Below are 27889 nucleotides of genomic sequence, written 5' to 3' on the forward strand. Positions count from 1 at the left end.
ATGTTATGTATTTTTGTACATTTTAAAAAATGTTTATTAAATGCTGTAATAGATAAATTATGAATAAAATGTTTATGAACGACTACATAAAACTGATATATGCAAATGCAATAAAAACTAACAAAAATAAAGTAAATATAAAAATAAATGAATACATTTTAATTATAAATATATCTATTAAAAACAATAAAAAATAATGTACAAAAAAAATCTATGAATATACAATTAATTCATACTATAAAAATGTTATGTATTTTTTGTACATTTTATAAAATGTTTATAATAAATTATAAATGAATAGCACAACATAATGTTTACAAAAACACTTTAAAACTGATATATGCAAATGCATGTAATAAAAATGAACAAAAAAGTAAATTATAACAAATATTAATTTTAAATAAATCTATACACCCATTTTTAAATACATATAAATGTTTTTTTTTTTTCAAATTCTAAAATGTTTATAAAATGTTTGTAATAAATTCAAATTAAATTGCACATAATGTTTACAAAACACTTTACAGAAAACATGCAAATATTGTTCAAGTATTTAAATAGTATTACAAAACACTACAGACACTATTTTTTTCTCTAATAGCTGTTAGGCTCTTTATTTTGAAATTAAAGTTAATCAAGGCTTCCCTCTAGTGGCCATTCTTTATTACAACACATGTGGTAGTGGAGAAAGAGAAATACAAATGACTTTGCTGCAATGTAAACCAACAAGAGCAGCATTTTGCAATTGTTTATAGCTTTTCAGTTTTACAGTTCATCACTGTAATTATTTGTCAACTCGCAACAGAATTTGATCAACATTGTCCAATAATGCATAGAATATTGATGATTTGTTGTTTTAAGGCCTGATGTCTCGTCTCAGTATGTACGACTAATGCCAAGTCACAATCTTGTTAGACAGCAATATAGCATAATGCCAAACCACACAGCAGGTGAAACAGTCATCGTCATGTAGGGTTTATGAATGTGTGTGTGTACAGTGTTCACAAGCCAGATAGATGGAATGCTAATACTTGAGTGGAAAACCCCTGTGCCCGTACAAGGAGAGCTGCGAGAGCTCAGGATCTGTGGGAGCGTTACCAAAAACAGCCTCAATAATGTAAACAGAGACAGTGGCTTCTGGCGATCTCAAGGCATTCGAAAACAAACGGTAGCGCTTTCAGTTCAGCAAAGCTTGACTGTTATGATGAAGAATGCTTATTTAATGTGCAACTGAGCAGATGGTACCAGATATGTCTTGGAGACAATGTTCATCTGTCCTTATCATGCATTCAAGCGTCACATTTGAAGAAGTCTGAAGCAGTCTTAAGGGACCTGTTGTTGTTTGGCCAACCCTCTTGCTCTCTCTCCATCTCCATCACTCTGTTTTATCACTTTCTCTCTCTCTCTTTCTGAGCCTGCTCTCCTGTTGTCCTTCATCTCTTTCAAAAGTCACTTTCCCTCTATAAAGCATGTGGGCGTCCAAGGTCATCAGTGTAAAATGAATGCGATTTTCCATTAAAGAGAGAGCAGAGAGGCTGTCGGGAGTTGGGTGACGTGAACAGAAACCTGTTGCCTTCCAGATTTTCACAGCAGCAATCAGCAGGTAATTGAGTTTTTTCTTCGATCTCGTTTCTAAAGGGGTTTCGGGGAGAATATCACTGATTATTGATTTCATTTCAATGATGAACATTCCTTGATGTGTAGATATGTCAAGCTCAACCGAATTGAATTGCACTAGTTGTTTTTGGTTTAAAAAAAAAAAAAGTGAAGTTGTGCTAATAGTGCCTTTTCATTCTGAGGAAGTCAAACATTAGGGAGTGCTTCTGAAGCGGTTTTTCCATCAAAGATTGTGTGGTGGAAAAGAAAATCTGTCAAAACTCATTGCTAGTCATTGAAATCTCCAAAAGGAAATCAGAATGTGCCATTTGCATGTATTGAAAGCATTTTCTCGAGTGGCTGTTGCTGTGGAGGGCATGCAAAATGTCTCCCTTCAGGCTCAAAATGAATGCGCTGATGATTTTTGCTACTTATTTGCATGCACATATTAGTGTTGTGTGTGTTTGTGTTTGTAATACAGAGCTCACACTCACCCTGCGTTGCGATGCCTCTATTGAGAGATCTTCGGAAAAAGGATGACATCAATGCCTTATATGAGCTGAAAGAAAAACTGGGAGAGTGAGTTTTCCTTCCTTTCGGACTAATATATTCAGTGTTTGTGCACACGTAATTTGAAATGACTTCAGAGTAGATTTTGACATTTTGGTTTTGCAAACACATTTAAAGACTTGTCGACTAGAAGCAGAAAATATTATTAAGTAGACTCTGGAGACTCCTGTTATTCACAATGCGCCCGTGGCACTCACAGACTTATAATTAGCCATTAATTGAGAACAAAACTCATTACAGCTGAATTATAAATAACATAAATGTATAATGTCTCAGGGGCTCGTTCTCTGAGGTTCGAGTGGCTCAGCACAGATGCACTCAGAAGCTTGTGGCTGTCAAGTGCATCCGCAAGAGAGCGCTAAAGGGAAAGGAATCCATGCTGGAGAATGAGATTGCAGTATTACGCAGGTCAGTGATTGACTGATTCAATTGCTTGCCTTATGAAGAATTGTTTACATTTGCTTGTTATTAGAGAACAGTTACATTACTAAATATTTTCTGATTTGATGATACAATATGCATCTTTTGTTTTTATTTTTCACTGTGATTTCTCCACAGAATAAATCATGAAAATATTGTGTCTTTGGAGGAAACCTTCGACACTCCTACTAAACTGTATCTGGTAATGACACTGTGAGTGGACTTGAGTGGGAAAAATGAAAGTACTGTAGTTGAAAATTAATTTAGCTCAAAGGTTCGTTGTGTTTCATAGGAGTAAACAGAATGATAGAGTGACAGACAGACAGACAGATAGATAGTTGATGTTTTCGTCACTCTTCTGAGAGTCTTCTTTTCATGTTAGCTAAATTTCACATACATACATTTTTTTCTATATTTCTATATTCAGTGTTGATCAAGACAAATATATGGAAACTAGCCTAAAGCATTGAAAACTGCATCTCTATATTTAACCTGTGTTCTCTAAAGGTGAAGTGGAAAAAAACATGGTTACAGTTATAACCATAACCATGGTTTTGATAAGCATAGTTTACTAAGGTATTTGTAGAAAATCAGTAAAAAACACTTTTACTATAGTAAACCACGGTTATTTTTTCTTAATGGATTTGTATTTCTTTGATGTTTTGTACTGTTTAATAAAAAAAGAAATTAGAAAAAATAAGCTCTGAAGTTCCGATCTGAATCAAAAGATTTGCGAACCCACTGCGAAGATCTAAATCAAACGATTCTTGATACTTGAAGTAAATGATTCACAATCCGCGCTCTAAAGTTCTGACCTGAATCAAATGATTCGCGAACCTACTCTGAAGTCTTGATCTAAATGAAATGATTCGCGATCTGCACTCCAAAGTACAGATCTGAATCAAGTGATTCGAATTGAAGTCCCGATCTGAATCAAAAGATTTGCGATACAGAAATTCCGATCTAAATCAAATGATTCGCAAATCACGCTTCGAAGTCCTGATCTGAATCAAAAGGTTCACGAACCAGCTATGAAGTTCTGATCTGAATCAAAAGATTTACGAACTCGCTCAAAAGTCTTGACATAAATAAAATGATTCACGATCCGTTCTCATGAAGTGCTGTTCTGAATCAAGTGATTTGCGAACCCACATCGAAGACCCAATCTGAATCAAATGATTTGCGATACAGAAGTTCTGATCTAAATCAAATGATTCGCAAACCGTGGTTCGAAGTCCCGATCTAAATCAAAAGGTTCACAAACCAGCTATGAAGTTCTGATCTGAATCAAAAGATTTACGAACTCGCTCAAAAGTCTTGATATAAATAAAATGATTCACGATCCGTTCTCATGAAGTGCTGTGCTGTTCTGAATCAAGTGATTTGCGAACCCACATCGAAGACCCAATCTGAATCAAATGATTTGCGATACAGAAGTTCTGATCTAAATCAAATGATTCGCAAACCGTGGTTTGAAGTCCCGATCTAAATCAAAAGGTTCACAAACCAGCTATGACGTTCCGATGTGAATCAAAAGGTTCACGAACCAGCTATGAAGTTCTGATCTGAATCAAAAGATTAATGAACCCGCTCAAAAGTCTTGATATGAATAAAATGATCCACGATCTGTGCATTGAAGTGTCCATCTGAATCAAGTGATTTGCGAACCCGCATCGAAGACCCGATTTGAATCAAATGATTTGCAATGCACGCTCCGAAGTTCCGGTCTAAATCAAAAGATTCACAAACTCATCCAAAGTTTCGATCCAAATCAAATGATTTACGATACGCACTCAGAGTCCCGATCTGAATCGAATGATTTGCGATACACAAGTTCTTATCTAAATCAAATGATTCACGAACTGTGCTTCGAAGTCCTGATTTGAATTAAAAGATTCACATACCAGCTATGAAGGTCCGATCTGAATCAAAAGATTTACAAACTCGCTCCAAAGTCTTGATATAAATCAAATGATTTGCGATCTGTGCTACAAAGTGCCGATCTGAATCAAGTGATTTGCGAACCTGCATGAAAGTCCCGATCTGATTCAAATGATTCGTGATACGGAAGTTCTGATATAAATCAAATGATTCGTGATACGGAAGTTCTGATATGAATCAAATGATTTGCAATATCTGCCCCAGACGGACAGACAGACGGGCGAACGGAGAGACAGACGGAAGTAATGAAATCAGTGCTGATGACAGTGTCTTGTTCAGGTTGACAGGAGGGGAACTACTGGACAGGATCCTGGAGAGAGGCAGTTACACAGAGAAAGATGCTAGTCGTGTGATCTATCAGGTGCTGGAGGCGGTGAAGTATCTGCACCAGCTAGGCGTTGTGCATCGCGATCTAAAGGTACCTCTATCACTTTAGTCTCTGTTTTTTACATTTGAAGTTTCAGAGCACTGCATTGTGGGGCTTTTGTGATGTTTTGAGAGCACTCTAATACGTTTGATTAAAAGTTTTAATTCCAGCTTTTCACTGTGGGTGCTTTGCATGCAGCTAAGTGAGTATTGCAATCATCATAATTTCTCTCTCTATTAGCCAGAAAATTTACTCTATGAGACTCCATTAGAAGACTCCAAAATTGTCATCAGTGACTTCGGACTGTCTAAAATGGAAGAGGAGGGCGCTCTCTCCACGGCCTGTGGGACACCCGCCTATGTCGGTAAGAGACAGTTTATGATCATGATTGTGAACTAATATCATGTGTAATAACATGTTCAAGTTCAGAAAATCATATTCTATTGCTTAAAAAACCATATTGTGACAGGAGCTTTCTTTAACCTAACTTAAAGGGACAGTTTATACAAAAATGTTTACACCCGAAAAGTATGTAATCATTTACTCATCCTCATGTTGTTCCAAACCTGTATGAGTTTCTTTCTTCTGCTGAACATGACAGAAGATATTTCAAGGAATGTGGGTAACTACTATGAAACTACTATAAAAACTACTATGGAAGTCAACATGGATCATCGACTGTTTGATTGCCCACTTTTTTCAAAATATCATCTTGCATGTACAGGAAACTCTTAAAAGTTTGGAACAACTTGAGAGTGAGAAAAATTACAATTTTCATTTTTAGGTGAACTATCCCTTTAAGACCTCTATATAACCAATAAAAGTTGTGTTTTCCACTGAAAACCACTGAAGAAGCTGATATTGTAGTATTTTCCATTGACTGTAACTTGTGATGTTCACTATGTGCGTTCGTAGCTCCTGAACTTCTACAGCAGAAAACATATGGTAAAGAGGTGGATATCTGGGCCATTGGGGTGATTACATTCATTTTGTGAGTGCAATTTTAATATTATTCTCCCTACATGAATAAAACTCCAGAGCGAAGAGTCTAGATCAGCATTTCTTGATTTTCTGGCAGACTCTGTGGCTATCCTCCATTCTACGATGACAATGACACACAACTCTACAAGCTGATCATAAAGGCTGAATATGAATTTGATTCGCCATACTGGGATGACATCTCTGACTCTGGTACGACCACAAAAATATCTAATCTCTCTTTCTGTATTTTATGAACATCCAAATGTCATTCATAGCATCCTCAGTCCAAATGCCAATGTAATGATGCTCCATGCCTCCTAGACCAGGTCAGAAGTATGCACTGTTTAGTAATAATACATAATGACACATTTACACTACCAGTCAAAACTTTTTGTACAGAAAGATTTTTAATGTTGTTTTTTTTTTTAAGTCTTTTCTGCGCACCAAGCCTGCATTTATTTGAACCAAATTACAGCAAAAACAGTAAAATCAGTTTTCTATTTGAATATATTTTTTAAAATGTAATTTATTCCTGTGATCAAAGCTGAATTTTCAGAAGCAATTTTATTATTATTATTATTATTATTATTATTATAGTTATCTTTATATTTAACTGTTTAACTATTTAACTGTTTATTGTTATATATTATAGTTGAGTAATTTTTTTTAGGATTGTTTGATGAGTAGAAAGATCCAAAGATTAGTTTTTACTGTATATATTTATAAAGTTACAAAAGATTTCTATTTCAGATAAATGCTGTTCTTCTGAACGTTCTATTCATCAAAGAAACATGAAAAATTTTACTCAACATAATAATAATAATGAATGCTTTTGAGCAGCAAATCAGAATATTAGAATGATTTCTAAAAGGATTGTGCGACTGGAGTAATGATGTTAAAAATTCAGCTTTGAAATCACAGGAATACATTACATCTTAAAATATATTTAAATGGAATGTTTGCTTATGATTTAAAACCTACTTTTTGTGAAATGTTGTCCTTGACAACAAAGTGTGCTTGTGCTGTTTTTATTTTTATATAATGCATCATGCATATGTTATGCAGTTGCATAATGCACACTCAAAGGGATAGTTCACCCAAAAATAAAAATTCTGTCATCATTTATTCTCCCTCATGTTGTTTCAAACCTTTATAACTTTTTCATTACAAAAGGAGATATTTTGAAGTATGTTTCAACTGTTCAACACTGGACCCAACTGCCTTTTTTATACATTTATACTAATGCATTGTGATCCATTTCTATTATAACCAATGTTTTTGCTTTTCTGCAGTAGCTTAGGAAATAATTGCATGCGGTACAGAATTAAAGCATTAATGCTTCCATGAGCGGTTTTAAAAAACTTCTCCCTTTGTATTAATGCAGAATGTTTTATAATGCAGCCCTAAACACGCCAAATGCTGGCCACATTAAGTGGTATTGATCTTCTTGTGTTCTCTGCCTCTTCCTGCCCACTAATGTTTCAGCGAAAGACTTCATAGTTCACTTACTGCAGAAGGATCCAACGAAGAGGTTCAATTGTGTCCAGGCCTTGCAGCATCCTTGGTGAGTCCATAAATAGCAGGAAAGAGGCGGACGGGGAGCTGAAGGGTTGATCAGCAGTGAAAAGAGAGGCTGACCTTGAAGAACAGATGAAGAGTTGGGTCACATCTGTGCAGCGGCGTGGGAGGGCATGCGCAGACAGGAAGAGGATTATGAAATATAGAATAAACAGATGTCTCTTCACCTGCAGCACTCGGAGTTCTTTAAGAAGCACAGAACAATTATTTTCATTGCTGAAATGAAATAGAACAGAGTGTTCAAAGAAGTAATGCATTCAGAGAAATACACATAATTGAGGCATTGGATTTTTTTGGTACTTGAATAACATGCATTATAGTTTCCCAGAAAAACGTTTTAATTGCTCAGATGTTGTTCAAAAGAGTCCTTTGAGTTTCCAATTACACTTCATTTTCTGACCATCATCTTTGTCTGAGATGATTCACTTAAAGTTCCTTAGGAGACACAGAGAAATTGTTACCACACAGTAAGAATATAGAGCTATTAAATGAATGTGGATAACGGTTCAAAACAACATCGGTATAGCTGGCCTGTTTCTGCCACGAAAAAAGGTAACTGCGAATTGCAATTCTTTTTTCTCAGAATATAAACAGAATTGTATGAAAGAAATTTGATAGAAGAAAAAGGTAATTCTGACTTTTTGCTCGCAATTGTGAGTTTATATCTCCCAATTCTATGAGAAATAAACTTACAATTCTGAGATAAAAACATGCAATTTTGACTTTTTCTTGCAAATGCAAGTTTGTATCTCACAATTCTAACTTATTTTCTTGCAATTCTGACTTTTTTCAACTCTTTCAAACTTGCAATTCAGATAAAAACTCACAATTCTGACAGTTTTTCTTGCAAATGCAAGTTTGTATCATGCAATTCAGACTTTTTTTTCTTGCAATTGTGAGTTTATATTTCCCAATTCTAACTAATTTTTTTTTTCCGAATTGTGAGAAATAAATTTTGCAATTCTAAGATAAAAACATGCAAATTTGACTGGTGCCACCCCTCGAGTTAGGTCCTTTTCATTGCTCGATGCCAGACCCTTAATCTTAATAGATTAGGGTCTGGATTTTTTCCAGGCTAATATAAACTTGCAATTCTGAGAAAAACGTGCAATTCTGACTTTTTTTCTTGCAAATGAAAGTTTGTATTTCGCAATTCAACTTTTCAATCAAACTTTTTTTTAACAACTGTGAGTTTATATCTCCCAATTCTTACTTTTCTTTCAATTCTGACTTTTTTCAGAATTGTGAGAAATAAACTCACAATTCTAAGATAAAAACATGCCATTTTGACTTTTTTTTCTTGCAAATGCAAGTTTGTATCTCACAATTCCCACTGTTTTCCTCACAATTGCGAGTTTATATCTCCTGATTCTTACTTTTCTTGCAATTCTCACTTGTTTTCTCAGAATTGTAATATAAACTTGCAATTCTGAGAAAACCTCACAATTCTGACTTTTTTCTTGCAAATGCAAGTTTGTATCTCACAATTCCGACTTTTTTCCTCACAATTGCGAGTTTATATCTCCTGATTCTTACTTTTCTTGCAATTCTCACTTGTTTTCTCAGAATTTGCAATATTGTAATATAAACGTGCAATTCTGAGAAAACCTCACAATTCTGACTTTTTTTCTTGCAAATGCAAGTTTGTATTTCACAATTTACTTTTTTTTAGCAACTGTGAGTTTATCTCCCGATTCTTACTTTTCTTGCAATTCTGACTTCTTTTTTCAGAACTGTGATATAAACTTGCAATTCAGATAAAAACTCACAATTCAGAATTTTTTCTTGCAAAAGCAAGTTCGCATCTCACAATTCTAACTTATTTTCTTGCAACTCTGACTTTTTTTTTTTTTTTTTACTTTTTTTAGAATTGTGAGAAATAAACTCACAATTCTAAGATAAAAACATGCAATTTTGACTTTTTTTTCTTGCAAATGCAAGTTTGTATCCCACAAGTTTGACTTTTTTCCTCACAATTGCAAGTTTATATCTTATATTTAAAATTCTGACTTTTTTTCCCAATTGCAATTGCAAGATATAAAAAGTCAGAACGTGAGATAAAAAGTCACAGTAACCTTATAAAACTTTTCATTCAGTGGCAGAAACAGGGTTTCACAGAATAGTGAGATATAAACTCAGAATTGCTGGATAAAAAAAAATTTCCGCCACAGAATTTGCTCTCCTTTTAAATTGTGTAGTCTAGGAGAAACAACTGAGATTAATAGGAGAAAAAAAGAGATGTCATTGCAGATTTCTTCTCCCATGGATACTTAGATCATTGCAAGATATGAGTTGTATATAACTGAGTTTCTGAATTATGTTTTAGGAGTTATTTGATCATTTATTTGATCAAAAGTAGTAAAAGTAGTAATATTGTGAATTATTAAACTAAACATTTTCAGCTTCATTAATTCAGTGTTCAGTGTCAAATGATCCTTCAAAAATTATTTTAATATCTTATTTGCTACAAACATCAATGTTAAAACAGTTCTGCTACTTAATTTTTTTGTAGAAATAGTTTACGTTTTTTTCCAGGATTCTTTAATAAATAAATGTTGTTCTTTTGAACTTTCTATTTGAAACAGAAATCTTTTATAACATTAAAAATGTCACTAAAAATGTAACCTCAACTGTCACTTTTGATTATTTAATGCATCCTTGCTGCATAATAGTATTACACTTACTGACCTCAAACTTTTTTTCCTTTAATGAACATTATTGTTTTGTAATGGCAGGATATCAGGAGGTGCAGCTCTAGACAAGAACATCCACCGCTCAGTGTCAGCACAGATTCAGAAAAACTTTGTCAAGAGTCAGTGGAAGGTAAGAGTGATGAAAACAAACCTGAGCCAACTTTAACCAGCCAACATCACAGTCTCAGCCTCATACGGCCACGGAAATCACCACTTGTGATCTGACGGGTTGACTGAGTTCAAATCAGGGTCCTGAAACAAACCACAGCATTAGTTGCATCTAAATGGGCTGTTTTTGCATAAGATCAAAAATTGACTAGACTACTAAGGCACAAGACTCCTATCCTGCATGTGTAATGTGTAAAATAGCTCTATATGACCCGTGTCTGTGAACTCTGAGGCTGATACAGCACTTTGCATTTGTAAATGTATGGCTAGAGTTACTTTAGCGGCAAATGGAGGCTTTGTTATTATTTGCCGCCAGTCGTTTGTTGCTCTACTCCTGATTGTCTGCCCTGCCATGCAATTACGGCTTGTACCTTTAAAAGGGCAAATGCTGTAATTGCTGTAACTATCAGGCTTTTAGTTCTAGTGCAATAAATGCCTCCAAACATTAAACCGACTCTTCTGCTCTTATATGCAGCGTAGGTTCACTGTTTGCCATTTAAAGATATTTGAAGAAGTTCACTAGATTCTGCTGTCTTGTGTTGCAGAGAGCCTTTAATGCCACCATCATCGTGCGTCATTTAACAAAGAAAACCCACCCCGGGGAAGATGATGAAGGGAATCACTCCACAAGTATAGGTGAGGAGACGTCACATGACTGTGATTACCTGTAGACGATATTGAGGGCAACCGCACCAAAATGATTTTGCTTTTATGCAATGGTTCACAAGAAAATAATATAGAGTAACCAACATTTTAGATTTTTTTTCCACTGTTTGGCCAATCAGACTAGAACACTGGAGAAAAAAAAAATCATTAGACCAAAAATTAAAACACAAATTATATTTTAATAGCTGAAAATGGTCAAGGAGTCAGTGGTTCGCATTCCATTTTGATGAATGAAATTGCTAAAATTTTGACAATTTGACATGAACTTCACTTGATTGCAATGTTTAAATAATGTAGATGTCAAATCAATTTGAATTTCATTCTAAAAAGGCTTTGGTTCACTCTAATGTTTTCTTATTTTTTTCTGAGAATCAATAAAAACAAATTATTTTACTTTTTTCCCCACAGGGACCGTCTGACAATCTACTGGGAGTAAACTGAGGCTCCGTTAAAGGAATAGTTCACCAAACATGAAAACTGTGTCATTTACTCACCCTCATGTTGTTCCAAACCCCTATGACTTTCTTTCTCGACCTTCATTCTGTTAACAATGAAGGAAGCAGTGAACAGGTTCTAAAAAGATTTAAAAGAGACATTCTAAAAACTATTTGTACAATTTAATTTGTATATTCAAAATTGGCATGTGCTAACTGGTTATGAGAACCAATAGTGTTCAACATCACTGACAAAAAACTTGGTGGGATGTATCGTCATCCACATATTTAACTATATGCAAAAATGAGAATTCATGTTTGAGAATTGCATCCTAAAGAACACACAGTGAATGATTCATCCATGCATGCTTTTTCTTTCTTTTTTTTTTTTTACTTTAAATCAAAATGTCTCAACCTTCTGTCGAAATGACAGAATTTGCTGATAACATGTGCCAGACTTTTCCAATCATTTAATCCACTTAAAATCTGTTCTGTGCTACACTTTCTAAAACCTTTTTGAGAGATTGACACCAGGGTTATTAAATGAAAAATAAAGCCATTAAAAAGCCATTTCATTTCAGCTGCATTTCACATTTTTGTTTAATTTAACTTGAAGTACTAAAATGACTAAAACTAAACATAAAATGAATAAAAAGACATTAACGTTTTAACAGTTTCTTTTTTATTATTAGTTTTTTTTTAAGTAAAATTTAAAACAGAAAATAATAACTATAACACAGTCTGTATTATTGTATGCTTGAGAAAAGAGCATTTCGCTAAATCTCTTTTTTTGTGAAAGAAAAAAAAAACAGGTTTGGAACAACAAACATGACCAGTGTTGGGTAGTAACTAGTTACATGTAACAGTACAGTTACTGAGAAAAAAATGTGTAATTAAATTAGTTACTGATCTGAATACTTGTATTAATATTTACTATTTCTTGTTAAGATTTTAAATCAATATTTAACCTCAATGATCTTAAAGTAAAAAGAGGTGCAAAAGCCTGATTTTGTGGTGGCTGCGTTTTAAAAATAAATGATTATAATATTATATTTTTGCTAATCTTGCTGCTGGAAACTGGTGTGTCTTACCATATTATTTTAATGTATTATCTTTAATTATGAACACAGTGTATTGTATTGCAAACTGTTTTACCGTTTACTGGACTTTGTTATTCTTCTCGCTATTTCCCTACAACGGCTAATGAGCCAGACAACTTGAAAATTCACAGAGAATGGTTTACTTTCGCGTTAATTTTGATTGATTGATTGCATTTGGTCCATTTCAAGTAACCGGCAAAACACCGGAAGTGGCGCATTCCACGGACGAGAATCCATGCTTTATTAGACCATTTTCCAATGCTACATGATCTATTAAACCCATTTAAAAATCATAATGAAGCATAATGCTATTGTGAATTCACAAACGCTACGATTCAATTTAATAAATATATGTGATGCCGATTTTATATATCTGCTTTAATTATTTACATGCATGTAGGTTACGTATTTGTGTGTCTCAGAGTGACTCCATTCACAGTAAATGCTACTCTATGTGAACTGTTATCATTTACAAGTGTGGAGCATCTCTGTATATTGCTGTGAGTTTGTTTTTATTATACCGTTCATCTGGGAACGCATTTTCATCAGTTTTGTAAAGTAAATCATTTAAACCTACGCAAACACAGGAGAATACATCAATATCTTTCTCAATATGCTAACTGTTCATCGCCGTTTCAAAATAAAAGTTTAAACCTTCACTCTGAGTTCACATGACTTGATGTCCACATCTTCAAGAAATTACAGTGGCTGAAGCATTTCTGTCATAAAGAAATGGTCAAATATCAAAGATTAAGTGGACATTTGAATTAAATGTTGTTTTGTCAATTTTAAACAAGGATTAGATTGCGCAGTAACACGTAAAAACATTTTTGTTATAATGTGTAATGAACGTTGGTCCTATTGTTTATAGTACATTATGTATTTTAACAGTTTTGTTCAATAAAATCATATGATTACTTGCTTTCGATACTTATTGCCTCATTGCTATTATATACAGTATGTCAAAAAAGTCATTTCAGCAACCATTTTAGTATATCTTCTCAAGGGACAATAATATAGAAATGAAATGGATATATTTTAGAGTAGTCAATGTGCAGCTTGTATAGCAGTACAGATTTATTGTCCCCTGACAATTACTCAACATACAGCCATTATTGTCAAAATAGCTGGCAACAAAAGTGAGTACACCCTAAGTGAACTTGTCCGAAGTGTCAATATATTGTGTTAGCACCATTGTTATCTGGCACTGCCTTAATCATCCTGGGCATGGAACTGACCAGAGCTGCACAGGTTGTTGCTGGGATCCTCTTCCACTCCTCACAGAGCTGCTGGATGTTAGTCAGATGGTGCTTCTTCACCTAACATTTGAGGATGCCCCACAGGTGCTTAATAGGGTTCAGGTCTGGAGACATACTTGGCCACCCCATCACCTTCAGCTTCCTCAGCAAGACAGTCGTCATCTTGGTGGTGTGTTTGGAATTGTTACCATGTTAGAAAACTGCCTTTCAGCCTAGTTTCTGGAGGGAAGGCATCATGTTCTGCTTCAGAATGTACAGTACATAATGGAACAGCAGATCATGATGCAACCACCACCATGCTTGACTGTAGGCAAGACACAATATTCTTGGCTGGACGCCATCTGAGCCAAACAAGTTTATCTTATAGTAGGGGTGGGCGATATGACCTAAAATTAATATCACGGTATTTTTCATCTTTTGAACGGTGCCGGTATAATATCACGGTATTACTTTTTTTGGTACATTTTCGGAGGAGTAGCCTGTCCTGTCCATTTAGTATGTGAATAAAGTTAATATTTTCATAATATAATAAGTATATGGTAGGTATCCTTATCAAAAAGAGACATGGGAGAGTATTATGCATTCTCAACATATTTATTTTGCAAAAAACCTAAAGATCTTACTTAACAGTGTACAACAAAACAAAAAAATATTTTTTATTGAAATTTAATTTCTGCAATATTTACAACCTTTAAATAACTGGGGGAAATCAACCCATGGCAACAGTTTAAAAGTAGACCAATTCTGTGGGGAAAAACGCAGACTTGGCAACCCTGCATCCAACAAGAGCTGCTGGAGTTAATGTCTTTGCACACATGAGTACGAAATTTTCGTCCGACATTTTTGCACGTTAAAAAAAATACAGGTTATGTTAATAGAGTTTACACACTGCCTCTGAAACTTTCGTCCGTCATAAAAAAATTTGGATCGTGTTTGATTTTCTGCATTTTCACATCCATAATAAGCATTTTGATAAGGATGGCGAATATGAGAAAACTAAAAAAAAAAAAAAACGCATACGAAAATCGGACTCAGTGTACAATGACCTTTAGATTTGAATGATCACGGGTCGAAAGTAAAGAGAGATGACAAAAATAGACTGGAGGATTTGTTGCAATCTTGTACTCACTGACAAATATCTATTATAAGACGTGCTGCTCCCTTTACAAAATCGAAAGTAAAAGTTAACAGGCCGGTCGCGTTCGCCTCGCGCCTGCTCAATTTGTGATCCGCTGTGTAAATCCTTTTGCCGGCCGACCGGGAAAAGTCCCGGTCGTCCCGATTGCCACTCCTCCGCCCCTGGTATAGGCTACAGGCCCGACCTTTCACGATGTTTCACCAGTCGTTTAATGGCCACTCCCCTTTTACCACCTGCAAAGCTGATACGAATATGTTTTACTTTTTTATTTACAACAAGATATATAGTATAAGGACAGGTATTCAGACCACAACTGAACGTTTGAAGAAAATTTAATGTTTTAAATATACCGGTATTGACGGTATTAGAAAATCCATGTCGTGGCGCAATCTCACACCGGTGATGACTATGACACCGGTGTACCGCCCACCCCTATCTTATAGTTTCATCAGACCACAGGACATGGTTCCAGTAATTCATGCTCTTGGACAGGTTGTCTTCAGCAAACTGTTTGTGGACTTTATTGTAAGCCAGCTTCAGATGAGGCTTCCTTCTGGGACTACGCCTATGTAAACCAACTTGTTGCAGTGTGCGTTGTATGGTCTGAACACTGACAAGCTGACCTTCTACTTCTGCAACCTCTAAAGCAATGCTAAAACAATACTCATGCATCTGTTTTTTGAAAACAGGTTCTGAACCTGACGCACAGAACGAGTGCTCAACTTTGTTGATCGACTCTTGCGAGGCCTGTTCCGAATGGTACCCATCTTAGAAAACCTCTGTATGACCCTGACCACTGAAGTGTAACTCGGTTTCAGGGTGTTCCTGAACCTCTAATAGCCTTGGCCATCTTTGTGGAGAGCAACAATTCTAATTCTCAAATCTTCAGAGAGTTCTTTGCCATGAGATGCCATGTTGAACATCCAGTGGTCAGTATGAGAGAACTGTACTTAAAGCACATAATTTTAACTGCTCCAATACAAGATACACAACTTTGTATGGTCCTGTGAAGCAGACAAAAACATAAACATGATGAATAGGACATGGCTTTGCATGGTTAAACAACATACTGCTGTTATCACTTAGGGTGTACTTACTTTTGTTGCCAGCTATTTTGACAATAATGGCTGTACGTCAAGTTATTTTCAGAGGACAGTAAATATATACTGCTATACAAGCTGCACATTGACTACTCTAAAATATATCCAAGTTTCATTTCTCTAGTATTGTCCCTTGAGAATATATACTAAAATGGTTGCTGAAATGTGAGGGGTGTACTCACTTTTGTGAGATACTATAACCCTGCCTGCTTTAAATGTTTGAAAATGAATAACAGTTACAAATTTAGAAAAGTAATCAAAAAGTAATCAAATGTAATGTTACATTACTTTAACAAAGTAACTGAAATAGTTACACTACTTTTTATATTCTAAATTGGGTAACTTGTAAGCTATAACCCATTACATTTCCAAAGTAATCTTCCCAACACTGAACATGACATAACTTTCATTTTGGGGTCTGACCGCAAGGATTGACAGTCTCTGAAACACACCTGTGCTTTAAACACGCCGCTGTCAGTGAGCCTTCTGCCAGAGCTACCGCTGCTACACTTCAGTGGGCCACCACTGTACAAATACCCTCAGTGGAGAGCGGCTCCTTCACAACTCGTGTTTTCATAAGTGTTCAACTCCCCGTCTACTTGTATTTGACGCATAACAGCATGCTGCTGTTTGACAGAACGCAATATTTAGTCATGTAGTACTGTCTGTCAGCTGTAAGTACTGTCACTTGACGCTGTATCAGTGACGTTACAAGAACAAATACGGCATGGAATAGGATATTACAATGGATAAATGAAGTAAATAGTAATTGCTGCCTTGTATCCGTGCTCTCATTACACCGCAGAATAAATGAAGCGATCTGCATGTTGTGTTGTGAATCTGTCACAGGGATGATATACGAAGAAAAGGACACAGCCAAAAGAAAAGATTTAGACTTTGAACACTCGCCATCAATTGTCTTCCCCTTTATAAGCAATCGCACAAAAGCACACAGCCCATAAATTAAGAACAACAACAGAGTATCTCCAGCACTGACTGTAATGATAGGCTGATAAGACAGATACGCTGCCCCCTCTAATTCATGGAAAGAGCTCTACATGCACGGACCAGCCGTCAACTTAATGAAATCTGGACCAAACTGATAATTCAATCAGTTCTGTTTAAAAAAAAAAAGACATGAATGGGCAAGATACATGAGCTCATGATCATCTGAATATCAGTGAGGATGGCTGTGATTTTGGATGAAAGAAAATAAAGGCTTGTAAAAAGCGGATAATTATAGTAAAAAGCAGTCTGAACCAAGACTCTTTGTTTCATGTGATAGCTTTCTGTGAGAAACGGGTTATATATGAAGATATTCACAAACACATTCCTGTAGTTCAAACTTCAGAGCACTACGTTAGCAACACCAAAGTCATGGGTTCCATTCCAACACTAAAAAACGCTGGGTGAAATTTTGGGTTGTTTTGACCCAACGGTTGGGTTAAATGTTTAATTTAACTATTGCTTGAAAATTACTATATGGCTGGCATAAAATGAACCCAAAGTAGGCTGTAAATTAAAAATCAGACAAATAATTAGTAGAGGCATCAGCAATAATTAAAAGGTGAACATTTATCAATAAGCCATTTAAAAATGTTTATTAGTTAATTATTATTTATTCAACCTATTAATAAATGTTAATGTATTAAACATATTAAAAATCTTAATTTCCAAGCTATTATAGGCTCATTTTAATCAAGAAACATAGTAATTTTTAAGCAACAGTTGAGTTAAATAAAACTACCCAGAAGGTTGGGTTAAACATCTAAGTCTGAGTCATTGGATTTCTCCATATTTAACCCAGCCTTTTTAGAGAAAATAAGATAAAATATCATATTTACAAAAAAGAAATTGTTTAAATGTAATATAACTTCTAAGATTTCAATTTCACAAACGCACACACACACCTAACCCAACCTGGGTCAAAACAACCTAGTTGCTGGGTTTGTCCACATTTAACCCAGCATTTTTTTTGTTGTTGAGTAAATTAAAAATAAATAAGTAAAAATATAATATAATTTTATATTTTTTTTTACTAGCAGGAACACACTATAGTTAATTTATGTAAGTGAGGATAGCAAAATAAACTGTGACATATTATACCCAAAAAGTTTTCATACAGTGGACTACCAGTAAGTGATTAAAAATTGTGACCAAAAATTATTTAGAAACTTTGACCTGACCATGTTTTGCTTAAGTGTCGTTTCTTTAATTGCTAATTATAAATAAATTATGAATTGCTTAATAATTGGTCAACAAAGTATTGATAGTGTAAATATTGTCATACTAACAGTTGTCTGAATTTTTGGTTGATTGTAACCCATTACGTACCCTTTCTGTCAAAGTTCTTGGAATATTTTATTACCATTTTCTAAACTATAGCGAATAAACTGTGATAATATAAGAAATGTTGAAGGTGTGTGAAAAATTTTGGTTTGACTCCATCTATCTACAGTATCTCCTACTGTATATGTTTTGCAATATATGAACAAGTAGTAATAATTGAATCCAGCAGGGGGCACTTTAGGTCTCTTTTTAACAGTTATGCAAGACATATTTCCAAACATCAGTAATTGCACCTTTTTTAATGATCATTATTTATAAGAATTATTGTTATTATTCAAATAAGTAACCTAATTATACAATCAAGGTGGTTGATTTCTTTATAAACCGTTTGTTTCCAAATATTTTTAAAAGTAAAATATCCATGGCTATTTCTTTTTCTGTAAAAACAACAATGTGTGTAACATTTTGATTAAATCTAGCACAACGGATATATGTATTCAGTAATCGCAGTCACAGCATTATTGGCCGGTGTCTATGTGATGATATTGCCATTTGGCAAAGAAGCTTAAGCTTGGGCTAATTATCAGATGAATGGAGAGTGATTAATGATTAATGTTTTATTGATGTTAAATAAGATCATCCTCTCAGCATGATTTACTACACAGACACCAAAACATCCAGATCACACAGTAAGAATATGAAACAATCAACGCTACTCCAAAGCGGTGTAGAGGAGGAAACAGAAGGCCGTTTGCGCTGAGAGTTATCCATCCTTATCCTAAACTAATGAGACAGATTCCTGAAAGCTTTTCACTGTACATAAAAACCCAGTAAAAAAATGTCCTAGTGACCCAGAGACTTTTAGCAGCTGTAGTCTGAATCCAAGGGGAGTACTAAAATATGTTTGATCACACTTTTTTTTTTACGTAGTGCAAATGACTTTTATGAAATGCAAGCGTTTAGAACAACAACAACAACATTCTGCTGTTATCAAAAGACGGCAGCTTTAATAAAACAGCTCTTGGTAGAACATTAAATATCCTGAAGTACTGCGGCTTCGAAGGAACCATGAGGAAGCAATTTACAGCACCGCAGGCAATTACATATTAAACAATTTCAAAATGGTCTGCCAGTTAAGACGTGTTGTCAGGATGTTCCAAGGCAGAGAGTGCGAGCGAGCGCTCTGATTGGCTGAGGGAAATGTTCTCCTGGCCAATTAGAATGCAGCGCCCCTAGAAGCGTGATTTGAAAGTGCATGCATACCACCAGAACAGCCACAGCTAATGCAGTGAATAAATATCTAATGGCGAGGTTTTTAATCAGATATGGAACGGCACGCCTCAAGTAATGCACAGTGTGACCTGGATTACCACTAACAGCTCCAGACACCTGAACTGTCTAGTCCACTTAACTGCGGTGGAAAGGTCACTGTCTGCTTTCCCAGCAAGCATGCATGCGGTTCATGCCTGTGAATCATACATCTTGGGGTGTTTTCTCAAATCTGAAAAAAAACGTAAAATATGAAAAATGACTAATTAAATTGCCGTCTCATTCTTGGGAAAGTCCTGTCTCAGAAAATCAAAGCAGGCATTGTGAAAGTCTGGACAAGGCAGTGGAAGCTTTATTTATTTTAATTAGATTTTATATTACAAATAAAGGTTGAAGTGATGAGCTATATGGGAAGCCAAAGTAAAAAAAAAAAAACATCAAATAACCAGCTGAGTACTATGTGTTTTTAATTAAGTAACCATTTTGTTTATAAAACTAAATAAATGTCTGACCATGATTCACTATTGTACAACGGTTCTGGCAACTGAAAATCTTTGCTTTTGCAAAAGACAGCTGCCTTAATGACTAGTGCAATAAAAAAATAATTAAACAAATGTTTAAAAAACAAAAAAAAATCTAGTCAAATTGATTAATCGCAATTAATCGTATCCAAAATAAAAGTCTGTTTACTTTCATCCATCCATCCATCCATGTGCTGTCAAATCAATTAATCGTGATTAATCACATCCATAATAAGTTAGACATATAAGTTAGATATCCATCTATCCATCCATATATCCATCCATCTATCTATCTATGCTGTCAAATTGATTAATCGCGATTAATCATATCCAAAATAAATGTCTGTTTGCATGTGTGTGTGTACTGTATAAATCATGTGTATATTATATAGAAATAGAAATTACATTTATTAAATACCATACCCACACACATATTATGTAAACACAAACTTTTAAACATGATTAATTGATTTGACGTTACTAAAAATTACTTTTTAACTTGAGGTCAAAAGTTTACATACACCTTGCAGAATCTGCAAAATGTTAATTATTTTACCAAAATAAGAGGGTCATACAAAACGCATGTTTTTTTTATTAGTACTGACCTGAATATGATATTTCACATAAAATATGTTTACAAGAGAAAAACAAGTTGAATTTATAAAAAAAGACCCTGTTCAAAAGTTTACACTTGATTCTTAATACTGTGTTGTTACCTGAATGATCCGATTTTTTCGTTTAGTGATAGTTATTCATGAGTCCCTTGTTTGCCCTGAACAGTTAAACTGCCTGCTGTTCTTCAGAAAAATCTTTCAGGACCCACAAATTCTTTGGACTTTCAGCGTTTTCGTGTATTTGAACCCTTTCCAACAATGACTGTATGATTTTGAGATCCATCTTTTCACACTGAGGGCAACTGAGGGACTCATATGCAACTATGACAGAAGGTCCAAAAGGTAAAATGAGAAAATCTACACATCTTAATTTTGTTCAAAAGTTTACACCCCTGGCTCTTGATGCATTCCATCAAAACCAAAGAATTTGTGGGACCTGAAGAATTTTTCTGAAAAATAGCGAGCAATTTAACTGTTCAGGTCAAACAAGGGACTCATGAACAACTATCACAAAAAATAAATAAATAAATAAATAAAAAAACACCACTGTGAATCATTCAGGTAACAACATAGAATTAAGAAAGTGTATGTAAACTTTTGAACTGGGTCATTTTTTATAAATTCAATTATTATTCTCTCTTGTGGACTATATGTAAATGTCCTTTATGTAAAATATCTCATTGAAATGTCTTATTGAAATTCTAACCTGAAAAAAAAAAAACATGCATTTTATATGATTCCTCTTATTTTGGTAAAATTATTAAACATTTGCAGATTCTGAAAGGTGTATCTAAACTTTCGACCTCAACTGTATGTATGGCATGAGATCATTTAACATAGGTTTCACTTGAAATAGCGGTTCAAGTTTGCAAACGGGATGAACGTAATCCGGTCAAACTAGGAGAAAAATGGACTACTACTGATGATGAAAACTTCAATGCATTTGTCATGCCGCCTGTCATATATTTTCTTACTTTATCACTTTTTAATACAAAGCTCATATTGACAAAAAAAAATTGCACTTTCATGCTCTACTCTTAAGTCCAAACCACATGGTGCCAGACACTTAACCGAAAGCGAAGGTCTTTAAAACGCGACCGACACACCCCATTTTAGGTAGAAGCACATGAGTGCAAGTTAGTTGAAGAATATTCCGTCTTGTTAACAGAGCTGTGTTTACTGCCTACTTGGCTTATTTCCATACCACAATCTGCTACCCATCTGGCATAACTCATTTTAATTAAGATGGTGATTTTCCTAAAAAAAGAGCAAAAAGAAAGGAAAGTTTGTAGGGGGGGTTCTCAGTCACATAAATTTCCCATTTCTGGTCGCACGATAACAATGGAAAGTGCAATTATGCTGAGGTGTGTTTGAGAACACCTGCCACTGTCCATCTCCATGACTGGTTCCAGCAGGCCACGGCGCGCCGTTAGTCGACTCTGACAGCCTGCCGTAGCTACTATAATGCTTCACTGCCCAGCAATAGAGCCAGATGTTTCTAACATGACAGAGGCGATGGAAAAATCCATTAATGCTCAAAACAATAGCTTGGTCTGTCCTCCGCTGTCGCTGAAATCGCAGATCAGAGGGTCTCCGAGATGGTGCTCAGGTAATCTTGCTGGAGTGGCCACTTTTGCTCACTTTTGCGGATAACAATCCTCAATCCACTTATTCTAGAGCCGGGGAGAGTGTGAAAACACACTTTGACTTGACCGAATGCACCTGCGTCTTGCTCAAATACAGACTCATCTGACGCAACAGCAAATTGTGAAATCTTTTCCAAGATGTCTTTAATCACCGAAGAAGATGAAAGCCTTATGAACGTCTTCAAAGAGGTCACAAATGACTCAGGAAATCCTTCTGACTTGAATGAAACAACAGAAAATTACTAAATCTTTTCTAGGACACGGTGGTACGAGTTCATTCAACGTCTGAGTCCTTTTGAAACGGTGGTTCATGCAGACTATAGTGCAGTTCAAACTAGGAGAAATGCCTACTACTGATGATGAAAAACTTCAATGCATTTCTCGTTGCTGCTTGTCACCAAAGAAATTGCCTTTAGCGAGCCGTTCATGTTCATTACATCTCCTGCAATACATCCACAGGAAGACAGACAGCAGCTGAATTTTTAAATAGCATACTAGCATTCTGTTCTACTCTTACTATTTCTGCCATATATGTCAAAAAGAGATCACTACACCTATTTTTGCAATATATATATATGAGGTAATAGGACCATTCATGCAAGCTGTTAAATGAAAAAGAAATTGATTTTATGACAGAAATCTGCAGCTGAATTTGCAATAGCACACTGGCACGCAAAGAACTACAAAGAAATGGCGAAATTTTGTATTAGAAATTGTACTTGCAACACATTTTCCAATAATCACTGGTTTATTTAAAACTTTGAAAAATACATGCATTTTTTCATGCAAGTATAGTATTGTGTCACATTTGTGTTAGAAGAGATTTATTTATGGAACATCACACATTAAACATATATATAAAAAATTGTTATATAAAATTTTACCTGAAATACACTACCATTCAAACATTTTGGCTTTTCAAAAGAAGCATCTTCTGCTCACCAAGGCTGCATTTACTTGATCAAAAATACAATAAAAACAGTAATATTGTGAAATAGTACAAATTAAAATAAGTTTTTCTATGTGAATATATTTAAAAATGTATTTTATTCCTCTGATACGAAGCTGAATTTTCAGCATCATTACTCCAGTCTTCAGTGTCACATGATCCTTCAGAAATCATTATAATATATGACCCTGGACCACAAAACCAGTCTTAAAGGAACCGTATGTAAGAAATTTATGTCAGTTAATCATAAAATGGCCCTGACATGTCACTAGACATTAAGAAATCATGTTCATTTCAAATACTTATATCACTGACAACAGTGGTCCGGCCAGGATATTGTCATTTAAAAGTGAGAGTTGCAGCCCTCAACTGATGTGATTGTTGTCATTTTGTGTTTTGGTCTGAGGCTCCACCCTCCAGCTATCTACTAATCACGAAATCAGTAGAGTTTTGTGATCTGGGTTGCCAGCTCTGTTACAGCTGTGGCTATACAAACGTGTCGGATAAAACATGTATAACGTTACGAAACCTAAAAGACCTCGTTATGAATCCGAAATACGTCGTGACAAAGTCCGAAATAAAACAAGGATTGGTATAGGAGATGCCTTTGAAAGATGGAGACGGCTGAAAACGGAGAAGAATTTGAAGATAGACGCCAACGTTGCATATTTTCTCCTGGACAAGTAAGATTCATCTATGTTTGGCTAACTTTGCTTCCGTACACAGTGGATTTTCCACGGTCGGCAGTACTAAATGCGTTCATAAAAAGCTTTATATCGAACCACTAGCAGGGTATGAAAACAATCTATGTTCCGACTGAAATGTGGTATTACAGTACATCTTTGAGAAATATTTGGCTAATCGCCATCTGTAAATTTTTGCGATACATAATTACTTCGCAAAACATCTCTTGTGAAGCATAAACATTAACAGAAGAAAAACAAATTTCTGTGTAGGACTCGTCACTTGCCATTGGAAGCTCCTTGTAGCAGCCTACTCCTGCAGTTTAGCTGGCAACCTGGAGTCAGGGGGGAGGGGGGAGGGGGAGGGGATACACCGTTCTACAGTATTTTGAAAGTGACTGCAGTACCAGTTTTGGCCACAATCCTACATACGGTTCCTTTAAGTAGCACTGGTATATTTGCAGCAATAGCCAAAAATACATTGTATGGGTAAAATTATCATTTTTTCTTTTATGTCTAAAATCATTAGGATTTTAAGATCATGTTCCATGAAGGTAATTTTTCTCAATATTTAGATTCTCAATATTCCAGATTTTCAAATAGTTGTATCTTGACCAAATACTTCCCTATCTTTATAAACAATACATCACTGGAAAACTTATTCAGATAAATTTATAAATGTATAAATCTCAATTTTAATCAATTTACCCTTATGACTGGTTTTGTGGTCCATGGTCACATATGCTGATTTGCTGCTCAATAAACATTTGTTATTATTATTTTCAAAATTCTTTGATGAAAAGACATTTGAAATGAACAGTATTTATTGTCTGTAACATTATACTTTACTGCCACATTAACTCTTCAAATCTTACTGTGCACATACTTTTGAGTGCATATTAATGTTGTGATGTCTATTTGATAACCCTATGCTCTGTAAACAGCTAAAAGAGTTGAGGGAGTGGCTCACCCTTTTTTAAGCCAATCAGAGAACCAGCCAATCAGAAACGCTCTACATCTGTCAGTCATTTTGTAGAAATTGCATATGGTTGAAGTTATCAAAATTGCTTATAACACCCTAGGGTTTGGGGTTTGAAACCACAGAAATAAAAACATCCATAAAACATATGAGTTCATATATCCAAATATACTCTGCTGCTCATGCAAATGTAATACTGATGTCTCCCTTGGATAAACATAACATGTTTGGTAAAAAAAAAAATGCATTTATCCAATGTATTGTGAAAATAAAAGTAATTTTCAAAATGTGCAGAAACCTGAGAGGAAATGGAGCAATCAAGCCCAATGTGAAGACATTGTTCATGCAGAGAATAAGAAAACAACATGAAGTTAGAGACTCAACAACTTTATCAAATTCAACGAAGGGAAAACATTAGCAAAACGCAATAAGAGCGCAGCGTGTTAGTCTGATATTCTGACAGAGCGCGTTCTGCAGTGCTCAAGGCGAGCAGCATGTGTTCTGTGTTTAATGCTGGAGATCTAAAGATTTAACACTAAAATAGAGAAACTACACCGCCTGACTCATTCAGAACAACAGAGGCGACCGTAAAAAGCACATCTAGCCAGGATGACAAAAAACAGGCTGTTTTGATTTTTAGTCGCACCCCGACACAAGCCGCACGATTTGAATTAATACAATGAAATGAAACCGTGCCGCCCCGTTCACAAAATAAATGCGGGAACGAATAATTAAATGAAGTCTGAGAAAAGAAAAACAGCCCTTCTTACAGGAGCTGTAATAATAAGTGGGCTAGCGCGCAGCAGAGTAGAGTTTTCACCGCTTTCCACCGTCGCTGTCCTGCCAAAACCTCTTATCTGCCCAAAACAGCCCCTTCGCTCTGGCAAAGCTTTAGCAGTTCAAATCGGGGCTAATGTCTTCCTTTTTGTATGCGAGTCCGATCACATCGCACGGATGAAGTGATTATGGAAATGTCGGGGAGGTGCTGGAAACAGCTTTTGGGGGAGAAGTGAAGAGAGCTGACATTGAGTCGCCAGCGTGGAGAGAGGAGAGCGAGGCCATTGTGTCGTCGAGTTAGGATGATAAAGGCTGTTTTGTGTGTGCCGACTGTTTTCATATAGAGGGAGACGTACTACTGCGATTCCCCATTGTGCGGCGAGACAGGGAAAAGGAACTGGATCTTTCTCTACCCATTTATTGATCAGGTCCATTCAAAGCCCTGTGTCCATCAAACAGTGTGCCTGTATGTTTCCTTTTTGCAACGCACAATCGATGCACTTATGTAGCCAAGCATGTGATTGACATTTGCAAATGGCAGTTTAGCAATATGAACAAATATTCTGACAGCTTTAATCAACCAGCATGATCATCTAACAATTTCAAGGAATAAACCTGATAAAAATGAATTCTTTTTCTTCACCCTCATGTCATTTCAAACCAGACTTCCTTCTGTGAAACACAAAAATAGATGAAAATACAAAGAAGCATTAAGATGAAGCAGATATTCTAGCAGACATTTTTATCCATGCATCATTAATGTAGTCCATACGGCTTCTGAAGACTAATATGGAAATGTAATACAGTACATGACATATATTGCCCTGTATCATGAGTGATATTGCCAAGGCCAGATATAATTTTCACACATGTATATTCTTTGGGTAGATGAAAATGCATATTTATAAGATATATAAATTCCCCATGGTACAATATGTACATGCCATTGTCAATATACTACCTAAGATTTTTAATGTTTTTTAAGAAGTATCTTCTGCTCACCAAGCCTGCATATATATATATATACACACACACACAAATATATTTTGTAAAATTCCTACTATAAATATATCAAAATGTAATTTTTGATTAGTAATATGCATTGTTAAGAACTTAATTTGGAGAACTTTAAAGGTGATTTTTTTCAGTATTTAGATTTTTTTGCACCCTCAGATTCCAGATTTTCAAATAGTTGTATCTCGGCCAAATATTGTCCTATCCTAACAAACCATATATCAATAGAAAGCTTATTTATTACTTTTTATTTATTTTATTATAATTGCTCAAATTCCTAAGTATTTTTGCTCCAACAACAGTATTATATTACATTTCCATGTGAGTACCAACTCTGCTTGGCATAAATACCATGTTTAGGCCATAAATGAATATATGCATACTTAATTTTGCATACATTTAAAATCTGAGAGCAAATTTCAGTATGTTCCTCATACAAACCTATAGTATAGCTTCAGAAGACTTGAAATATAGTGTGACTGTGCAAATGTTCTGGATAAAACAATAATGACAGAATTTTCATTTTTGGGTGAAATGTGTGTTGAAATGAGTTTATAAACACAGCGAATGGATTTTTGAATTATTGAACATGATAGGACTTGCTAAAAATCATATTTGTGTTTCTGACATGCTAAGACGACGCATTTCTGATTCTGACCATCAGGAGTTACCTTCAAAGCAGATGTGATAGATAACACTGGCGAAACACACAGAGATGCAGTTTGAAATGAGCTTTTCATGAATAATCAACGTCATTATTTCACATTTCGCAGTAAGATATTCAGGCTGAAAATGATGATAAATTTGCCCGATGTTATCCTAATTGCTTGCGGTTTTGGGGGAATGGCTTTCGAAATGAAGGATTAGGAAAATGCAATTTCAGAAAGCACGCCAGTGTGACACATGATGTAGGAGGGCTGCGGAGATAAATGAGTCACATGGGTGACATGGAACAACCGTACGAAGCTGCCGGTGTAGTTCTGAGTTATTTATTCACAATATGATCCATATTTAATCCCAGTGTAAAAGGTCAATGCTGTGCATATGCCAGAAATACAGACAAAGGGGCACAATGGTTTGGGTCATACAGTAAACAACGGATATCTTGCTATTTTTTTAAGTATATTACTCATTTGA

The 27889-nt window shown here is 35.2% G+C and overlaps 1 protein-coding gene across 1 annotated transcript; it reads left to right on the plus strand.

Moving 5' to 3' along the window:
- The first annotated feature begins 716 nt into the window (after nucleotides 1–716).
- Nucleotides 717–13439, plus strand: pnck (pregnancy up-regulated nonubiquitous CaM kinase). The gene is made up of 12 exons (XM_073818888.1): nucleotides 717–1603; nucleotides 2078–2175; nucleotides 2443–2574; nucleotides 2725–2799; nucleotides 4807–4945; nucleotides 5135–5258; nucleotides 5810–5885; nucleotides 5973–6085; nucleotides 7361–7439; nucleotides 10189–10276; nucleotides 10860–10950; nucleotides 11389–13439. Exons 2-12 carry the CDS (start codon nucleotides 2102–2104, stop codon nucleotides 11397–11399), a joined length of 1002 nt encoding a protein of 333 aa, XP_073674989.1. The 5' UTR covers nucleotides 717–1603; nucleotides 2078–2101; the 3' UTR covers nucleotides 11400–13439.
- Nucleotides 13440–27889: the final 14450 nt, after the last annotated feature.

This window comes from Garra rufa, chromosome 15, assembly GCF_049309525.1.
Source record: "Garra rufa chromosome 15, GarRuf1.0, whole genome shotgun sequence".
NCBI lineage: Eukaryota > Metazoa > Chordata > Actinopteri > Cypriniformes > Cyprinidae > Garra > Garra rufa.